This window comes from Carcharhinus amblyrhynchos, chromosome 2, assembly GCF_965287045.1.
Source record: "Carcharhinus amblyrhynchos chromosome 2, sCarAmb.v2.hapA, whole genome shotgun sequence".
NCBI classification, from domain to species: Eukaryota; Metazoa; Chordata; class Chondrichthyes; order Carcharhiniformes; family Carcharhinidae; genus Carcharhinus; species Carcharhinus amblyrhynchos.
Window position 1 is genome coordinate 50,240,926 of NC_137325.1, and position 24,436 is coordinate 50,265,361.

The window sequence follows — 24,436 nt, forward strand, 5'->3', positions numbered from 1 at the left end:
AGAATGTATTACACAAGGCATGTGTGTAGCATCCAAGAGGTATCTACCTCCAAATGGCAGTGTGCTAGTTCTGTAGATGACAGTGACTGTTCACGCAGATAGTTTTGGACATTTAGAATCATAGAATTCCTACAGTTCAAGCCTGCACTGACAGAAATCCCACTCAGGCCCTACCCCTTTACCACACATAGTTACCATGCTAATCTCCTTGATACTAAGGGTCAACTTAACATGGCCAATCAACCTAATCCATGCATCTTTGGCCTGTGGAGGAAACCGGAGCACCTGGAGGGAACCCATGCAGACACAAGGAGAATGCACAAACTCCACCCAAACAGTAGCTCTGATTCACAATGGCCTTATGCTGTACAGCCCACATGGAAGTTCCCTACTAGTAGCTGTCAAGGTTACCAAGTTGATCAATTTTCAAGTCATTCCAAGTATTAATTGTGGACTTGGGTGTTATCCTGCACTTGTCAGCTTACCATTTATTCAGATAGGTGACAGATGTCTTTTTCCACAAGATGGGAGACTCCATTCAATTTGAGAGACATAGGCCATCGCTGGCAGCAAAACTCAATATCTTCATCTGCAATGGATTCCCCCAGATCCAGGGGGTCATCAATTGTACCCATTAAACAGCAAGGCATTGAAACCAGCCAGTTAGATTCCTGAACTGAAAAGGATTCCACTCAATAAATGTCCAGCTGTTCTGTGAGCACTGGGAATGCATCTTGCATCTTTATACTTGATTGCCAGTCATCTGCTAATATTTTTTGAGAATTCCAGGTGCTACACATCTTCAAAACAACATCCAAACTCAGTTGGTGCCTGCTGGGAGATAAGAATTACTTCCTGGAATGAGGGGCTCCTGATACTCAGGCACTATGTTCCAAAGTGATGCAGGCAGGCACTACAAACAAAATCATCTACTGACACATAAATGCATTGAACAAGCCATTGACATTTTGGTGTTGCCATGAAATCTCCTCTAGGTCCAGCTCTCACAAAGCTCTTTGTTGGGTTCCATGAGAAACATGTCTCAATGGAATGACTCCTAGCCTCCTCCCCTTGGCATATTTTAGATATATGAATGATATGTTTGCCATATTTGAATCTGAAGGTTGGCTAGTTGGAAGGTCATCAGAAGTGACAAAAAACAGAAAAGTCAGTTGACTGAGGAGAAGTGTCCAGGGAAAACAGAGACCAACAAATCTTGCACTTTCTCAACCTCCCAGACTCTATCTGCGGAAACTGTGGCGGAAACCATGGCATGTTCAGCTCCTGAGCCACACCAGGTGATGTTTAACACAAACTCAACCACCAAGACACATACGACAGAAGACTTCCAGTGAGTGAGAAACTGTTAACGCTTGTCCATCCCTGTTTAAACACTCACTTCATAGACAAATAGGCTGTCTGGCACTAAAAATGAATCTTCAACAAATGTGGAGTCTCATTTTTTAAGATTTTATCTGTAGTTGAGAAGTTAAAATATTGTTTCATAACGTAAGAACATAAGAAATAGGAGCAGGAGTAGGCCATCTAGCCCTTCGAGCCTGCCCCGCCATTCAATAAGATCATGGCTGATCTGTCGTGGCTCAGTTCCACTTTCCCGCCCTCTCCCCATAACCCTTAATCCCCTCTCTTATCAAGAACCCATCAACCCGCTTCTTAAAAATATTTAGCGAGGCAGCCTCCACCACTTCAACGGGCAGAGAATTCCAGAGATTCACCACCCTTTGAGTGAAGAAGTTCCTCCTCAACTCCGTTCTAAACCGCCTCCCCTTTATCTTGAGGCTGTGCCCCCTAGTCCTACTGTCTTTTTTGAGCGGGAAGAGTCTCTCCACCTCTATCCTATCCATCCCATTCATCATCTTATACGTCTCAATGAGATCTCCCCTCATTCTTCTAAACTCTAACGAGTACAAGCCTAGTTTATTCAGCCTCTCCTCATAGCTCAACCCCCTCAACTCCGGTATCAGCCTAGTAAACCTCCTCTGCACTCCCTCCAAGGCCAAAATATCCTTGCGCAGGTGCGGCGCCCAAAACTGCACACAGTACTCCAGCTGTGGCCTCACCAATGCCCTATACAGCTGCAGCAAGACCTCCCTACTTTTATATTCAATCCCCCTCGCTATGAAGGCCAGCATCCCATTCGCCTTCCTGACCACCTGCTGCACCTGCAAGCTGTAACCTGTTTCACTTTAATAATGAACTATTTTTTTCTCTTTATTTTGCATGCTGACCTGATTGGCAGTGAATTTGATGGAAATTTTTGATCCCAATTCTGTGAAGTTTAATTATGTTCCAATGTGATTAGTTAAGGGGACATTTGTCCTACTCTCAGTCCTGATACCCTGCAGAGAGCGCTAAGATTTTTCAGTAGCTGGCTGACAAGGACATACATATGCGAAAGCCCATAAAAACTGTATGGAAAATGTAAGTAATGAATGACTGACAACATTCCTTTACCACAAAACATGACTCATATTATTTAGAATGAATAGCTCACCACAGATAACATACACAGATGACCTCCCTGTCTGTGAAGAGGTTACCCCATGTGTAAAAAACAGTCTTGAACTGAGTTTCAATTTTTAATCAAGAATTCCATAAAAAAAAAGGTAGATTTAAAAAGGAATATATTAAAATTGCAGGCAGAAGGAGGCCATATCAGTCTGACTTCACTCTTTTTTTCTTATTACTGATCCTCCTCCAAATAATTGGTAATGCCATTTCTTCTGTAAAATTCTGTTTGAACTCGGGCAATTCTGACAAAAGTTCGAAGTGGTGGTTCAAGAGGTGGCCGTTTACCATAGTGTGATGATGACAAGACTGGAACTATTCGAGCTTTTTCCTGAAAGACAGGTAAGTAATCGTTACTTAAAAATTCTGAAAAATGAAACTGAATGCTAATATATCTGAACCAGTGGTTATGTAAAACAAGTTATAAATTTCTTAACTGTCATCATTACATGTAATAAATTTTCAGATTTTACTCCTGAGATCTCTGAAGTTTGAAAACAAAGCCAATTTGGAAATCTCTCTTACTTCTTGCACTAAACTAATTTATCTTAACCCTTGGAAAGTAAGAGCTATTTTGTTGATAGGAGTGAACAATTTGGCTTTGCCCAAGAACAGAAGATACAAGAACACAATTTGCTACACGATCATTCTTGATGAAATTATGATTTAAATTATTCTTGTCAGTTACTTCCTTTTCTGCGCTAAACACACTGGGAATAATTTCCCTGCATGTCAATCTGGCAGAAGAGATCACCTGCCTATTTGCAGGACATGTCTCATTCAATCCATTCTGTCAGATTACTTCCCAGTTAGCGAAGATAAAAATGATGCTCACTGCTACCCTGGAGTATGGTTTCACAAGGACAATGGATGGAATCATCCCAAAATTTGTCAGCTGTCAGTTTCAGACTGAAAATGAGCAGGTAACTCTGTAGCTGCACTCAGTGCACAGAGAATCTGGAGGCAAGGCAAGACCGGCTCCACAAATAAATTACCCCGAGCCGCCCGTGGTCCATGGAGGATCCCCCCTGAGTGCCAAGGCAGTGCCAGGAAACTGTCAGGGCATATCTCTCACCACCCAGGGGCTATAATTACCTGTATGCCCCAGTGCGGTCATCATGGCTGGTTTTCAATTTTGAAAACTATTGGTGATTTTTGCTGATGTGACATCACACCGATTGGGTGGGAAGATACGTTCTAAGCAGAAGTAGCAGCGTCAAGTCCGCTAATGAAACTATAATGTATGCGAATCAGGCTCTCACCCTTCCTGGACATGGACCTAATCATGTCATCAGAAAGGGCGGAGAAGATCCCAAACTAAAATCTCATCGTGCAAATCCCATTTTTGGCCTTTTGTGAGATTTAGCAGCCATGACAGGATTTGCACCTACAGCTAGCATGGTTGCCAAATCGTGGCCTTTAAATTGAGTAAACATTCTTCACACAATAGTCTAGAAGGTTATCACATATTTTGCACATTTTGCCCATATGGACAGTCGAGGTGGAAGGCAGGTAGTAGGGTTGTTGAACAGATCATCATGGAGTAGTAAGTGAAATACAATACAGGTAGTTCCAACCAACTTGAGGGTTTTCGTCAGTTAGCTGATGATTAGCTGAGTGATCTTTCCAAGGACAGGAAATCAGGGAAGGGTGTTCAACAAAGCATTCCATTTATGAGGCACATGCTTGCATTTAGTTGAGTGTCAACAAGATGTGTGTGAAATGAGCTCCATACAGTGTCTTTTGCAGAGTAGAATGGGGCAGTGCTAAGGTCTGAAGTGTTGTGCCAGCAGTAACTCACGTAGATCCAGCAAGTTTGATTAGTAGGCTGATTCTGGTTTTGACCTTTGCTGTTATTTTCTTCAAATGTCCTCAGAAGGACAGACTCCTATATAGAGCCACTCCTGGATATGCTGAGTTGGGATCATGCTTCAGTCTCTGGACATCCATGTAAATACGCAATTTCTTTCTTGCTGCTGGCATTATGAAGATGGAATACACTGGATATGGTTTTAGAGGGATTCAGCATGAGACACCATGCGCTGCAGTAGTCCATCAACTTTGCAACGTCTTTACAAATGATCTGATCCAGAGTGCGGAAGGATGGATCATGATTGACAACAGATGTTATCATCAGAGATAAACTTGTGGGATGTGGATGTTAACAGGGCACTTGTAGATACATTGAGCAGGATCAGAGCAAGCACTGAGCTTTATGGTGTTCTGTTCATTTTTGTTCTCCAGATACTTCCCTCTTGCTAAGGTTGACTTTGAATCAAATCCAAATCATCTGTTGCAAAGGAGTGCTTCAACAACAATCCCAATTCAGGTTGGAAACATTCTAGTCAGACTTAAGAGATTAGTATGCTACATTGTATCATCGGAATCTGTGACGGTCACAGTGGGCCTGTCTTCAGGTTTTTTGGAAGCCATTTTTGACATAGGTGGTGAACGCCAGAACTTGATCATGCTGTGCCCCTAACAGAAGCCAGCTTGATCAACATTAAAGATAGTTTCTACCTCTGGATATGTGTCCGGAAGAATAAGATCCTCAATGATCTTTAAGTACACAGAATGGAAAGAAATCAGCCAATAGCCTACTGACAATCTGAGAACTTCTCCAGAGCTTTTTGCCATATGCCACACATTTGAGAGTGAGTTTGAGCTGATGATTTTTATGTAGAACTAAGTCAACTAGGCAGAAGCACAGGCACTATGTTGTTTCAGAAATTCTGGTGCAATGCCGCCATATTCTGCTATTTTGCCACATGTCATGTCCCTTAATCTTTTCTCCAATTCAGTGATTTTGAAGAGATCAGAACTGTCATGTTGTGGATGTTTCTGTCGTTTTTTTTTTCAGTTTTTTTATAAATAGTGTCTTTCGGTTTCTTTTTCAATGATGTCCTTGCTACTTTTTAATAATTTGTCCATGGGATGGAGGCATCACTGGCTAAGACAGCATTGGTTGCTCACCCTGAATATGGAGCAGATGGTAACTCAGTTTGGGGTGACTGACAGGCAAGTGAATGTAGGTGAATTTTGGGCTGCTCCATGACAGTGGATCAGGCTCCAGCACATCTGAGTGGAATGAGTGAAATTGGGTCCTGCTGTTGTTTCCTCCCAATTTGCAGGTTTGAGAGATTCAATGAAATGATCTACTATAACAGGCACAACAGATGAGCATTATTCCATCAGGAGTGCTACACTCTCTGTATCACAGCATGGGATGAAAGCAGTGCTGTAAATGGCACCACAAAAGTGCTTATATGATTCATATCACGTATATTATGAATAGGTACTGGCCAAAATATTCCGCTCCCATTTGAGTTGGGCGGGTTTGGCGATGAGAGAAAAAATATTGCAGTTAAGGCCAAAGTAATGTTTCTCATCGACAGAGAAACAGGAGGTGTTCATCCCTTCCCCCATCAGTAATGGGCCTCATTTCCTGCCATTCAGCTTCAGGTACCTCATTATAATATATTAGCTTCTCATTATCGGAGCCATACGCTGGAATCATACCTCCACTTCAAAAAATCCATCCACACAGGCCTGCTGTCAGAATGACACAATATATGCCTGGTTTCTAAAGGCTTGCACCTGGCGAACAGAGCTCTAAGAGGAGCTCAAAGTGAGCACAGCACTTACAGAGCGGCTCTATTTCTTTGGTGGGGGATGGGGCAGGGGGGTTGGGGAAATTGGCGTACAAGCATTGAGTCAGGGACACAGGTTGAGCAAGTGGGGAACTGGGGTTGACTTGGGGAAGATAGGGGCTGAGATGGAGGTTGTGGGGGTTGACTTGGGGAAGACAGCGGTGTGCTGGATGAGATGGGGGTGTGAGTAGGGGAATACGGGGAGGCAAATCAGATGGTAATATGTTTAAATCAGGGGAGACGGGGAAGTTAACAGGCAAGTGTGAAAAGCAGGGTTTTGGAGGATGCCCTCTGCTGCAGGGCCACGGGTTTCCTGGAAAGGTCTGTGCAGAAGCAAGTGAAGCCTGGGGCCTGGTGTTCTTGGAAGGGCCGTACAGTGGGAATGGAAATCTGGAGTACGGGCTTCAGTGCAGTTTGTCGGGGGGTGGAGATGGGGTAGTCATTACAGAATGATAGTTATGCTCAATTGTGATATGGGAGCTTCTGGAAGAGGGATGTTAACAAGGGAAGCCCCTTGCTAGAACCACGGTCTAGAGATGATGCCTAACATACACGGAAATGTGCAAGAACCAGTGTCACCCAGGCATGTCCTGGGAACTGGCTGATCACATCTTCCACCTGCTGCAGAATTTGGCACCATTATCTTGGAGGTATCCGCTATCAGTGTCACTGAAAGTTACCACAGCAGACAATATGCTTACGCCAGTGGCTCCTTCTGGGGATCCACAGGTGACCTCTGCAGGATTTTGCAAACTTCTGCACATAAGTGCATCCAGAAGGTAACGGTTGTCATCTTCGCAAGAACACACAACCTTGTTCATTTTGGCCAGCATCAGGCAAGCCAGGATGCAAGAATGATGGGATTTGCTGAAGAAAGTTTGCTGAAGGTTTGTAGCTGTCAGTGTTGGACAGGAGTTCGGATAACGCAGTGTTCTCCACAGTTAAATAATTTGACAGTCACCAACCAGGCTTATTTGATATCTTGCCAAGAACAATCTATTGAGATTATTAGCCTACAGAAGACCCATATTGGAACTGAACAAGCAATTCACTATTACAACAGTGGCTTTAACATTCAGTTCTATTATCTTCATGCTAAACATGGCGATGTCACCGGTGTCCAATCATTGCCGATGCAGTCACCTTGTCATCAGCCATGTTCTGTAACACCATTTGGGTCAGCAGTTTCTATTTGCAAATGTGTACAAAGCATCAAATGCCTGTTGGGAACCACAAGTCCTGCCAATACTGCCCCATCCAGTTACCTATGTCTGAGACTTTAAAAACGATCACATGGACTGCACTTACCCAGTACCAGACACACTGCATCTGATCCATCATTCAAAGAGACCATAAGATCACAAGATCAGAAGTAGACCACTCAGCCCATCGAGCCTGCTCCATTATTCAATGAGATCATGATTGATCTGATATGATAATCCTCAACTCTACTTTCCCACCTTATCCCCATTACCCTTGATTCACTTACTGATTAAGAATCTGTATATCTCAGCTTTGAAAATACTTAGCGACTCAGCTTCTATAGGCTTCTGTGGTCAAGAATCCTACAGGTTTACTAACCTCAGAGAATAAATTTCTCCTCATCTCTGTCTTAAATGGACTACCCCTTCCTGTGAGATTATGCCCTTTGGTCCTAGACTGTCTCACCATCTATCCCGTCAAGCCACTGAGAATTTGAAATATCTCAGTAAGGTCACATTTCATTCTTCTAAACTCCAATGAGTACAGGCCCTACCAACTCAACCTCACCTCATAAGAAAATTCCCCATAGCAGGGATCAACTTAGTGAAGTTTCTCTGGACTGCTTCCAATGCCAGTATATCTTTCCTTACATAAGGGCATTAAAATTGTTTACAGTATTCCAGGTGAGGTTTAATAAGTGCCTTGCACACTTTTAGCAATGTTTCCCTATTTTTATATTCCACTTCTCTTAAATGAAGGCCAACATTTCATTTGACTTCTATATTACCTGCTTAACTTGCATGCTAGCTTTTTGTGATTTGTGCACAAGGACCCCCAAACCTCTCTGTGCTGCAGCTTTCTGCAGTATTTCTCCATTTAAATAATATGCAGCTTCTTTATTCTTCCCACCAAAATTCATATTTTCCTACATTATATTCCATCTGCTCAGATCTTTCCCACTTAACTTGTTTTTTCCATCATCCAACTTGGCAATAGTACATTCACTTCCTTCACCCAAGCCATTAATATATATTATAAATAATCATGGCCCCAGCATTGATCTCTGTGGCATTCTTCTCATTACAAGTTGCCATATTAGTGCCATGTTTCCTATTAGTTAGCCAATCCTCTATCATGTGTGGGAAGTCATCCAGGACTATGCACAGTGCTGGTCAGGGGTGACTATCAAGGGAAATGATACAGCACAGATCAGGTGAGTAATTCCAACCCCATCTGGCTGAATGGAATGTTATTCATGGATTGAAGTCATTTCTCCGCTCGAGGAACAGTTCCCCAATGTGTCTGGTACTGGGTAAGTGCAGTCCATGTGGTGGGTTTTAAAGTCTCAGACATTGGTAACTGGATGGGGCAGTATTGGCAGGACTTGTGGTTCCCAACAGGCATTTGATGCTTTGTACACATTTGCAAATAGAAACTGCTGACCCAAATGGTGTTACAGAACATGGCTGATGACAAGGTGACTGCATCGGCAATGATTGGACACCGGTGACATTGCTGTGTTTAGCATGAAGATAATAGAACTGAATGTTAAAGCCACTGTTGTAATAGTGAATTGCTTTTTCAGTTCCAGTATGGGTCTTCTGTAGACTAATGACCTTAATAGATTGTTCGTGGCAAGATATCAAATAAGCCTGGTTGGTGACTGTCAAATTATTCAACTGTGGAGAACACTGCAGTTATCCGAACTCCTGTCCAAGACTGACAGCTACAAACCATCAGCTTGAACGTTAGAAAAGCGATAAGGTACGGGCTCTCATGCTGAATTTTCCTTTCCCTCTTTAGAAAGTTAATGACGCCAATTGCAGCAATCTGACTGCTTTCTCAGGCAAGTTTAGCTAATTCAGCAGAGACCAGAAATTAACTCCAGAGCCTTGCATTTTGTAAAATTTATAACTGCATCAAGTGTTATGTTCACTCACTAAGCTAGCAGGAAAACCAATGCATGTTTTGTTAACAGAGTTACACATACAGATTTATTTGGCATTTTCAAAAGACTGTAATATTTTTTGACACTTTGTCAGAAATTAGAAAGCTGTCATAAATGCTTTAGTCATAGAAAATGGTTAACCTTCAGGATTAACAACATTCTGGAAGAATGCACCTTTTATAGACACAAAGGAGTTAATGCAAGAATTCTAATTGCTGCTGTTCCTGGAAAAGACAACCTTTTACATGGAAAGGTTATCAAGCAGAAAGAGGCTGGAAAACTCTCCGATGGACTGTTTACAAGAAGTCCCAAGATGGTTTATAGCTTCTGAAGCTCCTACAAAAAGCATCAGAGTACAGGAACAGGCCCTTCAACCTACCCAGTCTGTACTGACACTGATGCCTTACTTTCTTGCCTCTATGTGGTCCATATCCCTCTATTCACTGCCTCTTTATGTATTCATCCAGATGCCTCTTGAATGTTGTTATAGAATCTGCTTCCACACCTCCTTTGGCAGCACATTCCAGGCATTCACTCAATTTGTGTGACAAACTTGCCCCTTACATCTCTTTTAAACTCTCCCCCTCTCACTTTCAACCTATGTCCCAGTAAATGACAACAAAGAACAAAGAACAACACAGCATGGGAAACAGGCCCTTCGGCCCAATGAGCCTGCGCCGCCATTTTAACATTGTGAGTTCCCTCTTCCACCCATGACCTTTGTCTATGCTTATGGTACTCCACATTGGAAACCAGATTGAGGGGAGACTAATTTAGGGACAATTTGTTACACCAGTCAGCCTAAGAGTACATCTTTGGAGTGTGGGAGGAAACCAGAGCACCCGGAGAACCCACGCAAGCACAGGGAGAATGCGCAAACTCCCACAGATACTGACCCAAATCCATATATCAGCACAGCAAACAGTGATAGTCACTGAGCTGTCGTGTTGCCCATCAGCTGGTCCAGTTTAAGTGTACACTAACGACGTGAAGCACTAGGCTACTCTCGAAACATCCAAGAGCAGCCCTCGCATGACCCACCGCATGTATGCCCCTTATTGGACAACAAGGCGGACCGAAAAGAGAAAAACATCAATAACATGTACATCCTTATACAAACATTCAAGGGAATCCCCAGAAGCTCAAAAGTAAAACAAGTGAGCCAGAAAATATGTTGGAAGGTCCACAGGAATCAATTGATTCCCAGGAACGTCCCAAGGCTCTTGATCCTTATTTAAAACAGCCTCCTATATCCCTCCATCTCTATTCCGCTCATGTGCCTATCTAAGTATCCCTTAAACAACTCCAGCGTGCCTGCCTCCACCACCTTACTTGGCAGTGCATTCCATACCCCCACAACCCTCTGTGTGAAAAACCTCCCTCTAACATCCGAATTATACCTCGCCCCCCTCACCCTAAGCCCGTGGCCCCTCGTAATATTTGTTTCCAATCCAGGAAAAAGCTTACCACTGTTTATCTATATCCTTCATAATCTTATACACCTCTATTAGATCTCCCCTCATTCTCTGTCTTTCTAAGGAAAACAGCTCCCATCTGCCCAATCTTCCCTCATAACCCAGTCCTTCCATACCAGGCAGCATCCTGGTAAACCACCTCTGTGCTCTCTCCAGGGTCTCCACGTCCTTCCGGTAGTAAGGCGACCAGAACTGGATGCAGTACTCCAAATGTGGTCTAACCAACGTTCTATACAACTGCAGCATTAGATGCCAGCTCTTGTACTCTAAACACCTTCCTATAAAGGCTAGCGTACCATAAGCTTTCTTCGCAACCTTCTCCACCTGTACTGCCACCTTCAAAGACTTGTGCACTTGCACCCCCAGGTCCCTCTGCATTTCTACACTCTTAATAGGTCTACCCTTTATCATATAACTCCCCCCTACATTATTTCTTCCAAAATGCATCACCTCGCATTTATCAGGATTAAATTCCATCTGCCATTTATCTGCCCAATATACCAGCTTATCTATATCCTGCTGTATTGCCTGACCCTGCTTCTCACTGTCCGCAAGTCCAGCCATCTTCGTGTCATCTGCAAACTTGCTGATCATACCACCTACTCCCTCTTCCAAGTCACTTATGTATATTACGAATAGAAGAGGTCCCAGTACTGAGCCCTGCAGCACACCACTAGTGACAGACCTCCAGCTAGAAAAAGACCCTTCCACTACTACTCTCCGTCTCCTATTACCAAGCCAGTTTATCAATCCACCTAGATACCTGTCCTTTCACCCCTGGGAGAAAGACTCTGACTATCCACTCTATCCAAGCCTGTCATCTTGTAAACCTCTATCAGATCCCCCCCTCATCCTCTGATGCTCCAATGAAAACAATCCAAGTATGTTCAATCTTTCTTTATAGTCCATATCTTCCAAATCAGGCAAAATCCTGGTAAATCTCTTCTGCACCATTTCCAATGCATCAACATCCTTCCAATAGTATGGCCCATCACAAAGCAATGGAAGTTGCTCCTAAGTTGTTCTATCTGTTGAAAATCACCTGACATTCACGAAAAATAATGCCAGGGTCACTAACTGCTTCATGGACCAAACCCAGACACGATTTCAAGCACCTGTCACTATGGGCGACACAGTGGCACTGCTGTCTCATAGTGTCAGGGAGCCGGGTTCAATGCTGTCCTTGGGTGACCATGTGGAATTTGCACATTCTCTTCGTGTCTGTGTGGGTTTCCTCCGGGTGCTCCAGTTCCCTCCACACTCCAAAGATGTGTAAGTTAGGTGGACTGGTCATGCTAAATTGCCCTTCAATATCCAAGGATGTGTATGTTAAGGGGATTAGCCATAGTAATTATGTGGGGGATAAGGTTGGGGTGTGTCTGGGCTGGGTTAGATGCTCTTCAGGAGAATTGGTGCAGATTTGATGAGCCTTCTTCCACACTGTAGGGATTCAATGGACACCAGCATTTATCCTTTTCCAGTGAATTATTACTTTGTGTGTGTGCGCTTCTGTGAGTATTTCAGTGTTTGTGTGTGTATATGTGTGTGTGTGAGTGAGTATATGTGTGTGATGTTTTGTGTGTGTACGTATGTTGTGTTTTTGGATGTGTGTGTATGTGTGAATTTGTATGTATATTTGTGTATGTGTGCATGTGTGCGTACATGTGTGTGTATTTGTATGTATATTTGTGTGTGTATTTGTATGTATATTTGTGTGCGCATGTGTATGTGTACATGTGTATATATTTGTGTGTGTGTGTATGTGTATATGTTTGTGTGTTATATGTGTGTGTGCGTGTATGTGTGTATGTGTGAGCAAGTGTGTGTGTATATATTTATGTCTATGTGTGTGTGTGTATGTATGTGTGTGAGCATATGTGTATATTTGTGTGAGTGTGTGTGTATGTGTATATTTCTGTGTAAGTGTTTCTGTGTATACTTGTGTGTGTGTGTGTGTGTGTGTGTGAGTGTGTGTATTTGTGTGTGTATGTGCATGTGTGTATTTGTATGTATATTTGTGTGTGTGTATATGTGTGTGTATTTGTGTGTGCGTGTATGTTTGTGTGTTATATGTGTGTGTGTGTATGTGTGTGTGTATTTGTGTGATTATGAGCAAGTGTGTGTGTATATATTTGTGTGTGTATATGTGTGTGTGTCTGTGAGCGTGTCTATGTGTATATTTGTGTGTGTGTATATTTGTGTGTGTGTGCATATGTGTGTCTGTGTATATGCGTGTGTATGTGTGTGTATATTTGTGTGTGTGTGTGTATATTTGTGTGTGTGAGTGTATTTGTGTGTATTTGTATGTATATTTGTGTAAATGTGTGTGTGTATTTGTGTGTGTGTGTGTTTGTGTGTGTGTGTGAGAGAAAATGTGTGTATATATTTGTGTTTGTGTATTTGTGTGTGAGTGTATGTGTGTGTGCATTTGTGTGTATTTGTATGTATATTTTTGTGTATGTGTGTGTGTTTGTGTGTGTGTGTATATTTGTGTGTGTATGTGTATATTTGCGTGTTAATGTGTATATTTGTGTGTATGTGTGAGAGAGAGTGTGTGTATTTGTATATGTTTGTGTGTGTGTATATATTTGTGTGTGTATGCGTGTGTGCATTCTTGTGTATGTGTGTGTGCATACTTGTGTGTATTTGTATGTATGTTTGTGTGTATGTGTGTGTGTATGTATGTGTGTGTGAGTGTGTGTATGTGTGTATATTTGTGTGTGAGTGTGTGTGTATATTGTGTGAGTGTATAGTTGTGCGTATTCGAATGTATATTTGTGTGTATGTGTGTTTGTATGTGTATTTGTGTGTATATGTATGTGTGAGTGTGTGTGTGTGTGTGTGTATGGGTGTGTGTATGTATTTGTCTGTGTGTATGTATGTGTGAGTGTGTGTGTATGTATGTATGTGTGTGTGTATGAGTGTGTGTATGTATTTGTGTGTGTGTGAGTGTGTGTGTATATTTGTGTGTGTGACTGTGTGTGTGCGTATATTTGTGTGTATTTGTATGTATATTTGTGTGTATGTGTGTATTTGTATGTGTGTGTAAGTGAGTGTGTGTATATATATTTGTGTTTATGTATTTGTGTGTGTGTGTTTGTGTATTTGTGTGTATGTGTGTGTGTGTGTATGTGTGTGTATATTTGTGTGTATTTGTATGCATGTTTGTGTGTATGTATGTGTGTGTGTATTTGTATGTATATTTGTGTGTGTGCATTTGTGTGTGTACATGTGTGTATATTTGTGTGTATTCGTATGTATGATTGTATGTGTGTGGTGCGTGTGTGGAAGATTAATTCTAATACTTCTATATTTCATACAGTACATTAATAAGCATTGCCTGTCTACTTGACAAATCTAGTTTTATAATTATTTAATCATTTTGTTGTTTATTAAAGAGACCTGGGCATTGAGTGGTCATATTTTTGCACCTATTTGTCTGTAGCTAGCAAGAGGAATCATTTTGACATACTATGTGACCTGTGGAGTAATGGAACTAGAAACAGACAATATGCTTGTCCCATTAGGTCAGAACAATGCATTTAATTGGATGAAAAAATATATCCCATAATATCTATAGTATAACCTGCAAATTTTTAAATTTGCCTTTTAATGTGTGCTTAAATTACAAGGGAATCAGTCCATTCATGAGACTTCTTACCTTTAATGGTGTCGATCACAAAAGCTGAAGGAAAAATTGTACATATCTATCAGCCCCATTCTTTTCATTTTAGTTGCTGTGATAAGAGGAACACCTAGGAGCCTTTATAGAGTTATATTTAAATTCCATCAAATCATTGATGTAAGCAGTGTTTAATGTTAAATCATTTATTTCCCTTTACTCATTCTTGGAGTACTCATTTTCGCTCAGTCTGAAAGAAAAGGTAAAAGGAACGTTTGGAGTCTCCCTTGTAAAGGTTTGGAGTGTGAAATTCATTCCACCTTCCCATTTTGGGTGCAGGTCGATCCATGTCCACTCAAAACAAAGTATGAAGCAACATCAGAGCCTCCAGCCCATTGCTGCACCAGCTGCCTTATTTGGTTGGGTTGACAAGGAACTATTTGGTACATTTTGTTCTTAATGAGCCAAAATAAAGATTTGCCAATCTTTAAAATCATAATAAACCATTCAATACAAGTTTAATTATGGATGAACTCTAACAAGTAATGAAAATTCCCACAGATTTTAACACAAAAACAAATTGCTCCTGCTAGTAGGATATGAAGAACTGAGTTGCTATAACCCAAACAAAATTATATATTCACCCCCATCTTTTAAAGGGATAATGCATCTTTCAATCCCCCCCAAGCCTACAAGCTGGATGGTATCGATTCATCGGAATATAACAATTCAATGAATGGCACTGTCACTTTTATCTGAAAAGGTTAGTAACATACCTCTGCATTCACATTAAGTCCTTGGCTGTAGCTGTGCTCTCGATCGTCACGATGAATCTTATTATTATAACCTTGTTGTACTTTGAAAACTTGATCATAAAGCAGCATGGATACTCCCTAAAAGAAATTAATAGCAAAATTAAAAATCTATTCAACTTGCATTATAGCACTACTTCAGATTATCCAGTTCACCAAAAATATATAGTTATCGATTGATTTTCTACAGCACTTCTCATGGACAAATGTAAACTAAACGTATTTCTTCATTAAAAAAAGTCTTCTAGTTTACCGCTATAACCTTTATGATTCTGTGACCTTGACCTTCCTTGGAGCTGCATCTATTCTATCACTGAGACTTCATTAGAAATGGAGCTCAAGTTCTAAATATGGAGATGGGTGGAGTTTGTGTCATACTTTAGGGAAAATTTGTTGGAAGGATGGAAGCAGTTCCAATGAAAATCCAGACTTTAGTCTTCTTGTTATCATCCAGTCTGCTGACATCTGTCTGTATGGTTCAGACAATTTCAATCAATAAGAAGTTACATTTTATTGCACTTTTCACATAGAAAGTCATTCCAAGTCACTTCAAAGACTGTAAAGAAAATGGATGCTGAGCAAGGCAAAAGGCAAGCCTTCCCATGAAATAGTGAAGTTAAACACCTGGACTGTTCTTGGGGCAACATGTCCCTACCACAATATATTGAAGGAATATATATATATAAACAGTCAAGAGAAATGGCTGCTGCAAGGTGCACATGATAAAATAAAAGATAATCATAGTAAAATGACAGAAATATTTACCACAAAGATTAACATGATGGATGTGACATTAGCAAAGGTCAAAAAAAGATGAAAAGCAGAGATAACTAGAAAGAAATTTCAAACATGGAGAAAATAAAACCCCGATACAATTTCAAAATTTGAATTCAAAAATTAGAATTAAAATGGTAAAATAGGGTCCATCGTAATAAACTTTCAGAATGGCCCTGCAACTGGCAAAGAAATTCAAAGTGTGGTTGCAAGAACAAGCAATAAGGAGACCTTAGACTTCATAGATCTCTTTAAGATTATGAAAGACATGAAATGGTAGACATAGAGATGTTGACACTTGTGTTTATGGTCCTTAGTTCTGCAAGTCACTAATAAATCTATCAGGAAATTTAGGAGAAATTTATTTGCCCAGGGAGTGGTTAGAACGTTGAACACATTACCACAAAATTCATTGAAGCAGATATGTATTTAAGGTGAAGTGAGATGACCACAAGTGAGATATTGGTGCAGTTAGAGGAGGAAGTGGAGCATAAACATCAGTGCAGAGCAGAGGCAGATTTGTGGAGCTCCATGCTCACCCTTCCTTTCTGGGCCCCCATGATGTCACACTTCTCTCAACCCCACCCATAGAGCGCAATTGTGCAAGACACAAAAATACACAAATTGATCACTGCTTTAGTAGGGCTTTCCAACTTGTAAAAACACACCTGTATGAATAATTGCTGAATTGAAATCCAAGCTTACCGCTTGTCAGAGTGACAGCAAAGATAGTCAATATTGTGATCTGTGCGTGACTTGAGGTGAGTAAACATGGAGCTTGCTGATGAGCAATGAATGGAAAATCAGCCAATAATGTCACTGTAGACCAGAATGAGTCAGTCCATTGCAGGAGCAACTACTCCAGTTAACAAGATGCATATGCTGCCATTCAATATATTTCAGTCTTATTCAGTTTCAAAAGTCAGCTTTTGTATTTCCAGTCACAAAATCAAAGAAGTTATTGCCATAAATTCACACAAATCCATGTCCAATATCAGTGGCTCTGTCTGAATAATTCCATTCTTTGTCCTGAAGAGAATTTCTGAAGGCTGGTCTTGAGAGTGATGGTGCTTAGCTCTATCAGTGTGTGGCCAGCGGCAGCCATTATAACAGACCAGCAATGGTCCATTTTAAAAAACAGAATTTAAACAAGAGAATATGGAATACAGACAGATTTTTAAGATTTTCTTGCTTCATTTCCTGTTGGCATAGCAACTTAGGTAGCTTTTTTTAATATTTTACTTCAAAAAATCACCAATGACATTATCGTAGGTAAAATCTTGTGAAGATGCAACAAAATGTGTAACCCAGCCCTCACACACTCTCCCTCCCTGCAAGTCTGCAGTCCTGGATTCTACCCCTTCCCCCACCCTATATTCTTCCCCAAGTCTCCCCATATCCTAACACTCTTCCCCATCCCTCAAACTCTGCCATTTGCAAATTCTCACTAACCTCGCTCACCTGGGGTCTTCGCAACAGCCTTCTCATTTGCCATTTCCTCTTGCTGGTAAGGTTTGATCTGACACCTTGCAATTCATTGTTTGCTGACTTGCCTGTGCTCAGCCCTGGCTATATCGAAGTACCTCTCGCCTGCTCCTGTCGCTCCTCCACAGCTGCTGACCTCAACCGTCTCATCTCATGGCTTTCGCTCAGCGCCTCGTGCCTCCTCTCATTGTTGCTAGCTGACACGTCCTCCTCTACCCTGGGAGTTAGTCACTCATCGCCTGACCCACTCATTACTTGTTGAATACTGACTCCAAGCAGCTGGTTTGCCATCTCGTGGCTTTTGCCGCCGCAACACCGCCCCTCCACCCACTCCCCCCCCCCCCCCCCCCCCAGGTACCTTGCGCTTTGCCGTTGCCTCACTGTTGTTGGTTGGCCTGACCTTCTCAGCCCTGGTCAATTTGTTCCTTGCCTGCTCCCCTCGCTGCTTAATGGCTGCTGACCAGATGGCTCACTTTTGTTCGTGGCTTTTGCCTGGTGCCTCATGCTTCACCTTGCTGTGGCTGGGCTAGCCTGCCCTCAGCCCTGGCTGCACCCTTTTCTCGCAAAAGTAAAACACGAGTCTTCTGCTTCTCTCCCTCCTTGGTTCATCACTTTTTACTCCTTGTGCACTTCAACATTCGGACCATTCTGTCTTCCCACTCAAAGGAAACACGACCAATCAGAGTCTAATGCTGCTCTGCATCGCCTGCTGATAGGCTCTGTTACATTTTCTATCAACAAACACAGAGGTATCAGGCTTTGATTGGTGTCCAGAGTCTCTAACTGGCATGGCAAGGGTGAAGGTGGAGGGAAGGGCATTGGTTGGGGGCCTGTAGCTAGACATGGTGTGATTCATTGTAAATCCCCTCTGGCTTGGAGCTGTTAGATCAGATGTGTCATACTGAGTAACAATGATTACAGCCCCAATTTTCAAGTGTTAACATAATTTGTATAACAATTATATGCATTGTAAATATAGCACTTGTTATTAAGAGTGCTCATACCCTATGAATTTTAAAAAGAGAAATATCAGACAGAACTATGGAATACTTAAACTTAATAGTCCTGGTACTTCTGTGAAGTATCAGATTGTTCAAACAATATAAATAAATCTTTTGTATTGACACAAATGCATATTTTTAACAATAGTTTAAATACTGTAGCATATATTTGTTCATGATAAAGAAGGTTACAGAGAATATTTATAATTAAGTATACAAAATTACGAACAATTATATTGTGTAAATCCATGTAGTCTAGAAGTCTGCAAATTTCTAAGACTTTGCTCTGCAGGCATTAAACGCAGCAGGACCAGATCCCCATCTGTACTTGCTCAACAATCAAAGACCCAGAACCAAATCCCAGGGAATGTGTCATTTTGTGTTAAGACTAGACACTGGTGCCTACAAAAGGACATTAGCAACAGCAAGAATTCCAGCCTTCCAAAATGGAGTACAGTCCTCCTGAGACCCAAAGGGAATAATAGAAATTTGAGCAGTAAGTTATAACTCAATACCCAAAGTTCCAATTATCTTTCATTTAGTTCAGGAACATATGAAAAAGTATCGTCTAATATTTTTGCAGGAGAGAAGCAACTCTCCAGTTGCTGCGATTTACCAGTGGCAGGAGCACTGGATAAACAATAAACTGCAACAACTACAGGCATGATCTTACCAACTGTTCATGCCACCCTCCCGCTGCAATGAAGTCGAAGAATTTGGCGCCCAGTCAAATTTCCGTTCACTGCAGTGGGATGGGAAAATCCCGCTGACGTGAACAGCTGTAATATTCCAGCCTATTTTTGTACATGTGAAAGATGTATCTTTACAAACGTCAGGAGAAACAGTGACAACATCCAATACCAGGGAAATACAATAGGTTGAAATATTTTCTGATTACATATTTTAAAGAACTATTAGAAAATGGAAGCTACTGAAAAGAAGGGATAGTTTAGTTATGTTAATAGAACTACTGCTTTTGATATGCTGTAAGTCTGCTTTGAAAACCCAGCTGGCTTGTTCTACCTCAGAAACAACCCCAAAGCCTGGTGCAGTGACTGTTACTGGATTTTGTTTATAGTTTTTAAAAACCTTTAAGAAGTTTGAGGAGAATTAGCTCTGAAAGTAGTAAAGTAAAGGTCTTTGGAACTGGGTAAATTAGTAGTACTGCGCATCGCTATTGTTTTGGTTAAGTGTACTTCTGTTGACCGGGGCAGTACTGTGGCACAGCGCCAGGGACCTGGGTTCAATTCCAGGGACCCAGTTCAATTCCAGTCTTGGGTGACTGTTGCACATTCGCCCCGTGTCTATGTGGATTTCCTCTGGTTGATCCCGTTTCTTCCCACAGTCCAATGATATGCAGGTTAGGAGGATTGGCCACGCTAAATTGCCGCTTAGTGTCAGGAGGATTATCAGGGTAAATACATGGGGTTACAGGGATAGGGCCTGGGTGGGATTGTTGTCGATACAGGCTAGGTAGGTCAAATGCACTCTTTCTGCACTGTAGGGATTTTATGAATATTGTTGTTTATTAATTAAAATCATCACAAAATATCTGGGACATCATTTTCTAGATTTCAAGTCATTCCTCAAATTACAAAATATAATTGAGGTCAGTTGTTTCAAGTTTCCCTTCTGACATTTGGGATAACCCAGCATTTATCATCAGCCATCCTAACACAAGGCTCAGATAATAAACGTTCAGCTGCCTTGCATAAGTGCAAAGGTCTACTGAAATGTTTCATTCCTTTTATGCAGGAAATTTTGAGCTGTCATCCTCGTCTTATATAAGGAAAAAAAATCTTGAAGTTTGCAGACCTTACATAATTCACAGCTCCACTTACAGAAATGGCTGCATCGCAAATAAAAGAAACAAATCGAAACCCATTTATTTCAATACTTGAGTGAGCTATTCAAACAATAATGCTTTTAGTGGAATTACCATTCCCATGCTATTGTGCATTTTGAATATAATAAAAAGCCAATACTCAGAAATTTAAAATTCAGGACTTAATTACAATTGCAGAAAATTGCATTAGGATAACTGTTTAAGTCAAATTTTAGGTGCTTTTATCTTTGTTAGTGTTGTGATAAATTTCTGGTTATGGATAACCTATTCTTTTATAATTATTTACTTACATTTTCCTTAACCATGAACAATACTTAAGCTCAGAGAGAGTGGACTCATTACCTTGGCCAAAATTGCTAGGTGTCAACTTTGTGGGGGATTTTTACCGAGAAATGAGAAATTTAACTGAGAAACTGAGGGTGGGGTGGGGGATATTGGGCAGGAAAATAGCAGCAAGCTGCACTGGGGCAGCTCCCAGATGAACTTCCACTGCCAGCGATGTTTTCTAGGGGTGGGCCAGCATCTCGATGTTTAAGATTCAAATTAACTGAGCCACAATATTAGCATCTTGCTCCTATGTCTTACAACCAGACTGGGTAGGCATGATCACAGACATATCACAGTATTTAAAAGGACCCCAGAAAGTTGATGATCAGTACCAGGATCTTGACAATTTATAAAACTCAGTGGCTTGGCACTTTGAATTGGTATTTCTAAAAGGTATCATAAATCACACTTGAAGTGTAAGAATGATGCCTCACTAACAATTCTGAATGAGGAAATATTCATCAGAGATGTTAGTGAAGCTCAAATGGTTTACAATTGACATTTTTGATTAGATTACAACACTGAATCTAGATGCTTAAGGGACTGGATCCCCCCCATCTCCCCGGCCAAGCTCCCATGACATGCTTTGTGGTGAAGGCAGTGTACAACTGAGGATTTTCCATTGTTCCTGCTGTCCACTGCCAGGGAACCCATGGTGAGAGAGTTGCTATCAGTGGGACTGGCAGATCTCGTCAGCAGGAATGGCCTGAAAATCCTGCCCCTAATGTTCAACTTTTCTATAGATTTACACCCATGCCGGTTCTCCATAACCCAGAAATTTCTATATTGTTGCATCATCCAGTTGAAATTTGAGGTGAATCTGGTCTTAATTTATTATTGGCAATTTGAAATTGTATTTAGAATGCAAATGAGAAAAAAATGGGACAAAGAAAGAATGGTATCCTGAACTTCTAGTGTGAAAATGAAAGGCTCCCAAATCCCAAAAAATGGACTTTGGGAAAATCTCAAGAGCAGCCCTTGAGAAATAATTATTTTGACCCTTAAGTCTGATAATCTAAATGAGGAAAAACTGCTTCCAGTGGCAAAAGGGTCAATAACTAGATGACAGAGATTAAAGTTAATTGGCAAAAGAACCAGAGGTAGCTTAAGGGGAAAATAAATTATGCAGCGAATTGTTATGATCTAGCATATACTGCCTGGAAGGCTAGTAGAAGCAGACTTAATAACTTTCAAAGGGAATTGGGAGAAATATTTGATGGAAAGTCAGGCTAATTGGATAGCTCTATCAGAGCTGGAACAGGCCTCCTTCTGTTGTGTAGTGTTCTGCGATCTATTATTAGCAATCAATGGAAGGCAGCCATGCCAACTCTCATGAATTGATCCTGGAGACATTTTCTCAATCTTATTCAAATCTTGCAAGAGTGAAAACTCGGGACATTTTGCACGTGCATACCAGTCCTGATTGTAACAAGTGACCACAGCCAAGCATGTAGTTAAACTACGGGGAGCATTCTGCTGAGGAATCGGAACTGGTTGTTCTGCTGAAGCGCATGGCTTTGTTAAGTCTGGAATCCGAGTGAAGCTGCCTCACAAAGCAATATCAATTTTGTCCCATGACTCTTTGTGCTTTTTAATGTGACTACATGAAGTTTCCAGTGTTCACTCAGAGATGTGTCAGCACAAAAGTGCTGACTCTTTCGCTCTGAAAGTTGGGTCACCTTCCTTTCTCTCAGAATGCGGGATGTTAGTTTTAATTTCAGTAATTTACCACAAAAGCAGCGCAGAACAACATTCAGTCTGAGGGTTCCTCCCGCACTCCATCCTTCCTCTGACACTACAGCTTTAAATAACCAAACTCACCAACAGTTAAGTTAAACAACTTTGTGTATTCCCTCTGGGAATCTACTCTGCCCACCCAGTTCTGGTTTGTACAGTGGGCATTAATCCCTCTGCAAGACTGAGTGACTGATTTATTCCCCTTTGTATTTACATATACATACTTGTAAAAAGAGAAGATTGCAACGGGGGGAGGGGGCAAATTAGGATACTCACAATCAGTCTCATATCATAAATAGGGTTTTTAAAAATGCGAATGCAAAATATTCTGACATGTAAAAGATTTAATAAACCACTAATGAAGTTGATAAACCTCGAACTCTATTAATGTTCCACAAAAAGATCATAACTTTTATAACAATCTTTTTCAGGAGTTATTGATTTATGGAATTGGTATGTCTGCAGGGGCACGTTGTGATAAGTAGAAACTTGGATTTACAAATAAGAAGGATGCCGGGCAGAATTTAAGGAGAACTTTCTGTTTGGAAGCGAGCACTCACCTTCTTCTGGTTCCCGAAGTAAGTCAGCTCATTGGGATCTCTCCTCTCTGGGATGAAACTGAAGCTAGATAAGGCAGAGAGCGGCATGTTTTTGCTCAAGCGTTTGGTTAATTCCGTCATGTCCCTTTAGTTTATTGATCTCTCTGCTCACAAAGGGGGAAGAGGGGCAGGCGCCAGCTCTGCGGTCCGGGACTGCTGGCAGCGTCCACTGGTTGCTAAGTTACAAACACACACACCCTGCCGGGGCTGAGGGCCAGCGAGTTCTGGCTCCTGTTCAGCCTGTGACAGACAAGAGCAGCTTGGTCCTGAGCATGGTGATAATGGGCAGCACTCACACTGTCCGCTTGCTGCTCTCTCTCAGCGGCTGCGGCCACTTGCCCCTCAGCTGTCCCAGTGACGCCAGAGACTGCCGTGACCTCACAATGCCCCATTATAGCGTCACAAAGGGGTGCCCGACGTCACTGTATCGCAATAATGTAAAGAAGTCTCTCAACAACAGTTTAAAGTCCAACACGCTTTCGATTGTGGCGTTTGCTACAAATAAACATGTTGGACTTTAAGCTGGTGTTGTGAGACTTCTTTCTGTTTTTACCCCAGTCCAACGCCGGCATCTGCACATCATCCCAATGATGTGACAGTAATATAGCAAATCTACTCGAAGATTACGCCAAAGAATCTCAAACCCGCTCTAATAAATCCTGGCGCAAGCTGGCGGGGAGCAGCATGTGGTAGCCCCCCAGGATTCAATGTTGAGTTTGACAGCTTAAAACTGTGACCTTTCTCCTCCATCGTAAACCTTTTTTTTAATATAAATATCCCCTTCCCCTCCCACAACAGGCTATCTTTCACAGCTGCACTTTAACACCTGACAAAGAGCCAAAAAGACTCAAAACTCCGCCTTCCCTCCTTATAGATGCTGCCAGAACTGAGTTTCTATTGCATCATCTTTTTTTTCAGATTCCAGCAACCACAGTAATTTACTCATTTTTATGAAAGCAGGTCTGTCTACCTGGACAGTCACCAGAAACTGCATGGAGCCTTGGCATTTTACATCAGGTTCTCCACCCTGCTGGACCAACCGCCCAACTGTGCCAATCCATGCTCAGACATCCCATCCAAAGTTCATGAGACATGGAATTTTAAAACCAAAATAGTATTAAATTCAGTCCAGATAATAAATTATTTTCCAACAAATGACACTGAAATATATTTAAACGTACATACACATAGAAATTTATTCCAGTTTTTCTGCACAAATTGTGATCAGCTTTAATTTGGAAATACATTTTCCTAATCCCCACATTCCAGGGTTTCTTTTTTTGCTTACAAATGATGAACACTATGCAAAGACAAACTTGAAGCTGCTGTTCTTTTGCATGATTCACTAGCCTTGTTAGCCCTGTGATTGTAAAACAACACAGAAGGCTCACCAACAGGCAAACTCAGACTTATCACAGATGTGTTAAT

At 41.4% G+C, this 24,436-nt stretch overlaps 1 protein-coding gene across 1 annotated transcript; it reads right to left on the minus strand.

Moving 5' to 3' along the window:
* Positions 1 to 2,587: 2,587 nt before the first annotated feature.
* cfap90 (cilia and flagella associated protein 90) lies at positions 2,588 to 23,252 on the minus strand. The gene is made up of 3 exons (XM_080205361.1): positions 22,970 to 23,252; positions 15,204 to 15,320; positions 2,588 to 2,860 (listed from the first exon to the last, which is right to left on the minus strand). The coding sequence occupies exons 1-3, from the start codon at positions 23,087 to 23,089 to the stop codon at positions 2,705 to 2,707; spliced, it is 393 nt and encodes a 130-aa protein (XP_080061487.1). The 5' UTR covers positions 23,090 to 23,252; the 3' UTR covers positions 2,588 to 2,704.
* Between the last annotated feature and the right edge of the window lie 1,184 nt (positions 23,253 to 24,436).

Excerpts from the sequence above, each read along its gene's own strand:
- cfap90 (XM_080205361.1), bottom strand. The coding sequence starts at position 23,089 with ATGACGGAATTAACCAAACGCTTGAGCAAAAACATGCCGCTCTCTGCC. Across the intron at positions 15,321-22,969 it reads ACTTCGGGAACCAGAAGAAG|GGAGTATCCATGCTGCTTTA; the intron begins GTGAGTGCTCGC and ends AATTTCTTTTAG. Across the intron at positions 2,861-15,203 it reads GACTTAATGTGAATGCAGAG|GAAAAAGCTCGAATAGTTCC; the intron begins GTATGTTACTAA and ends CCTGTCTTTCAG.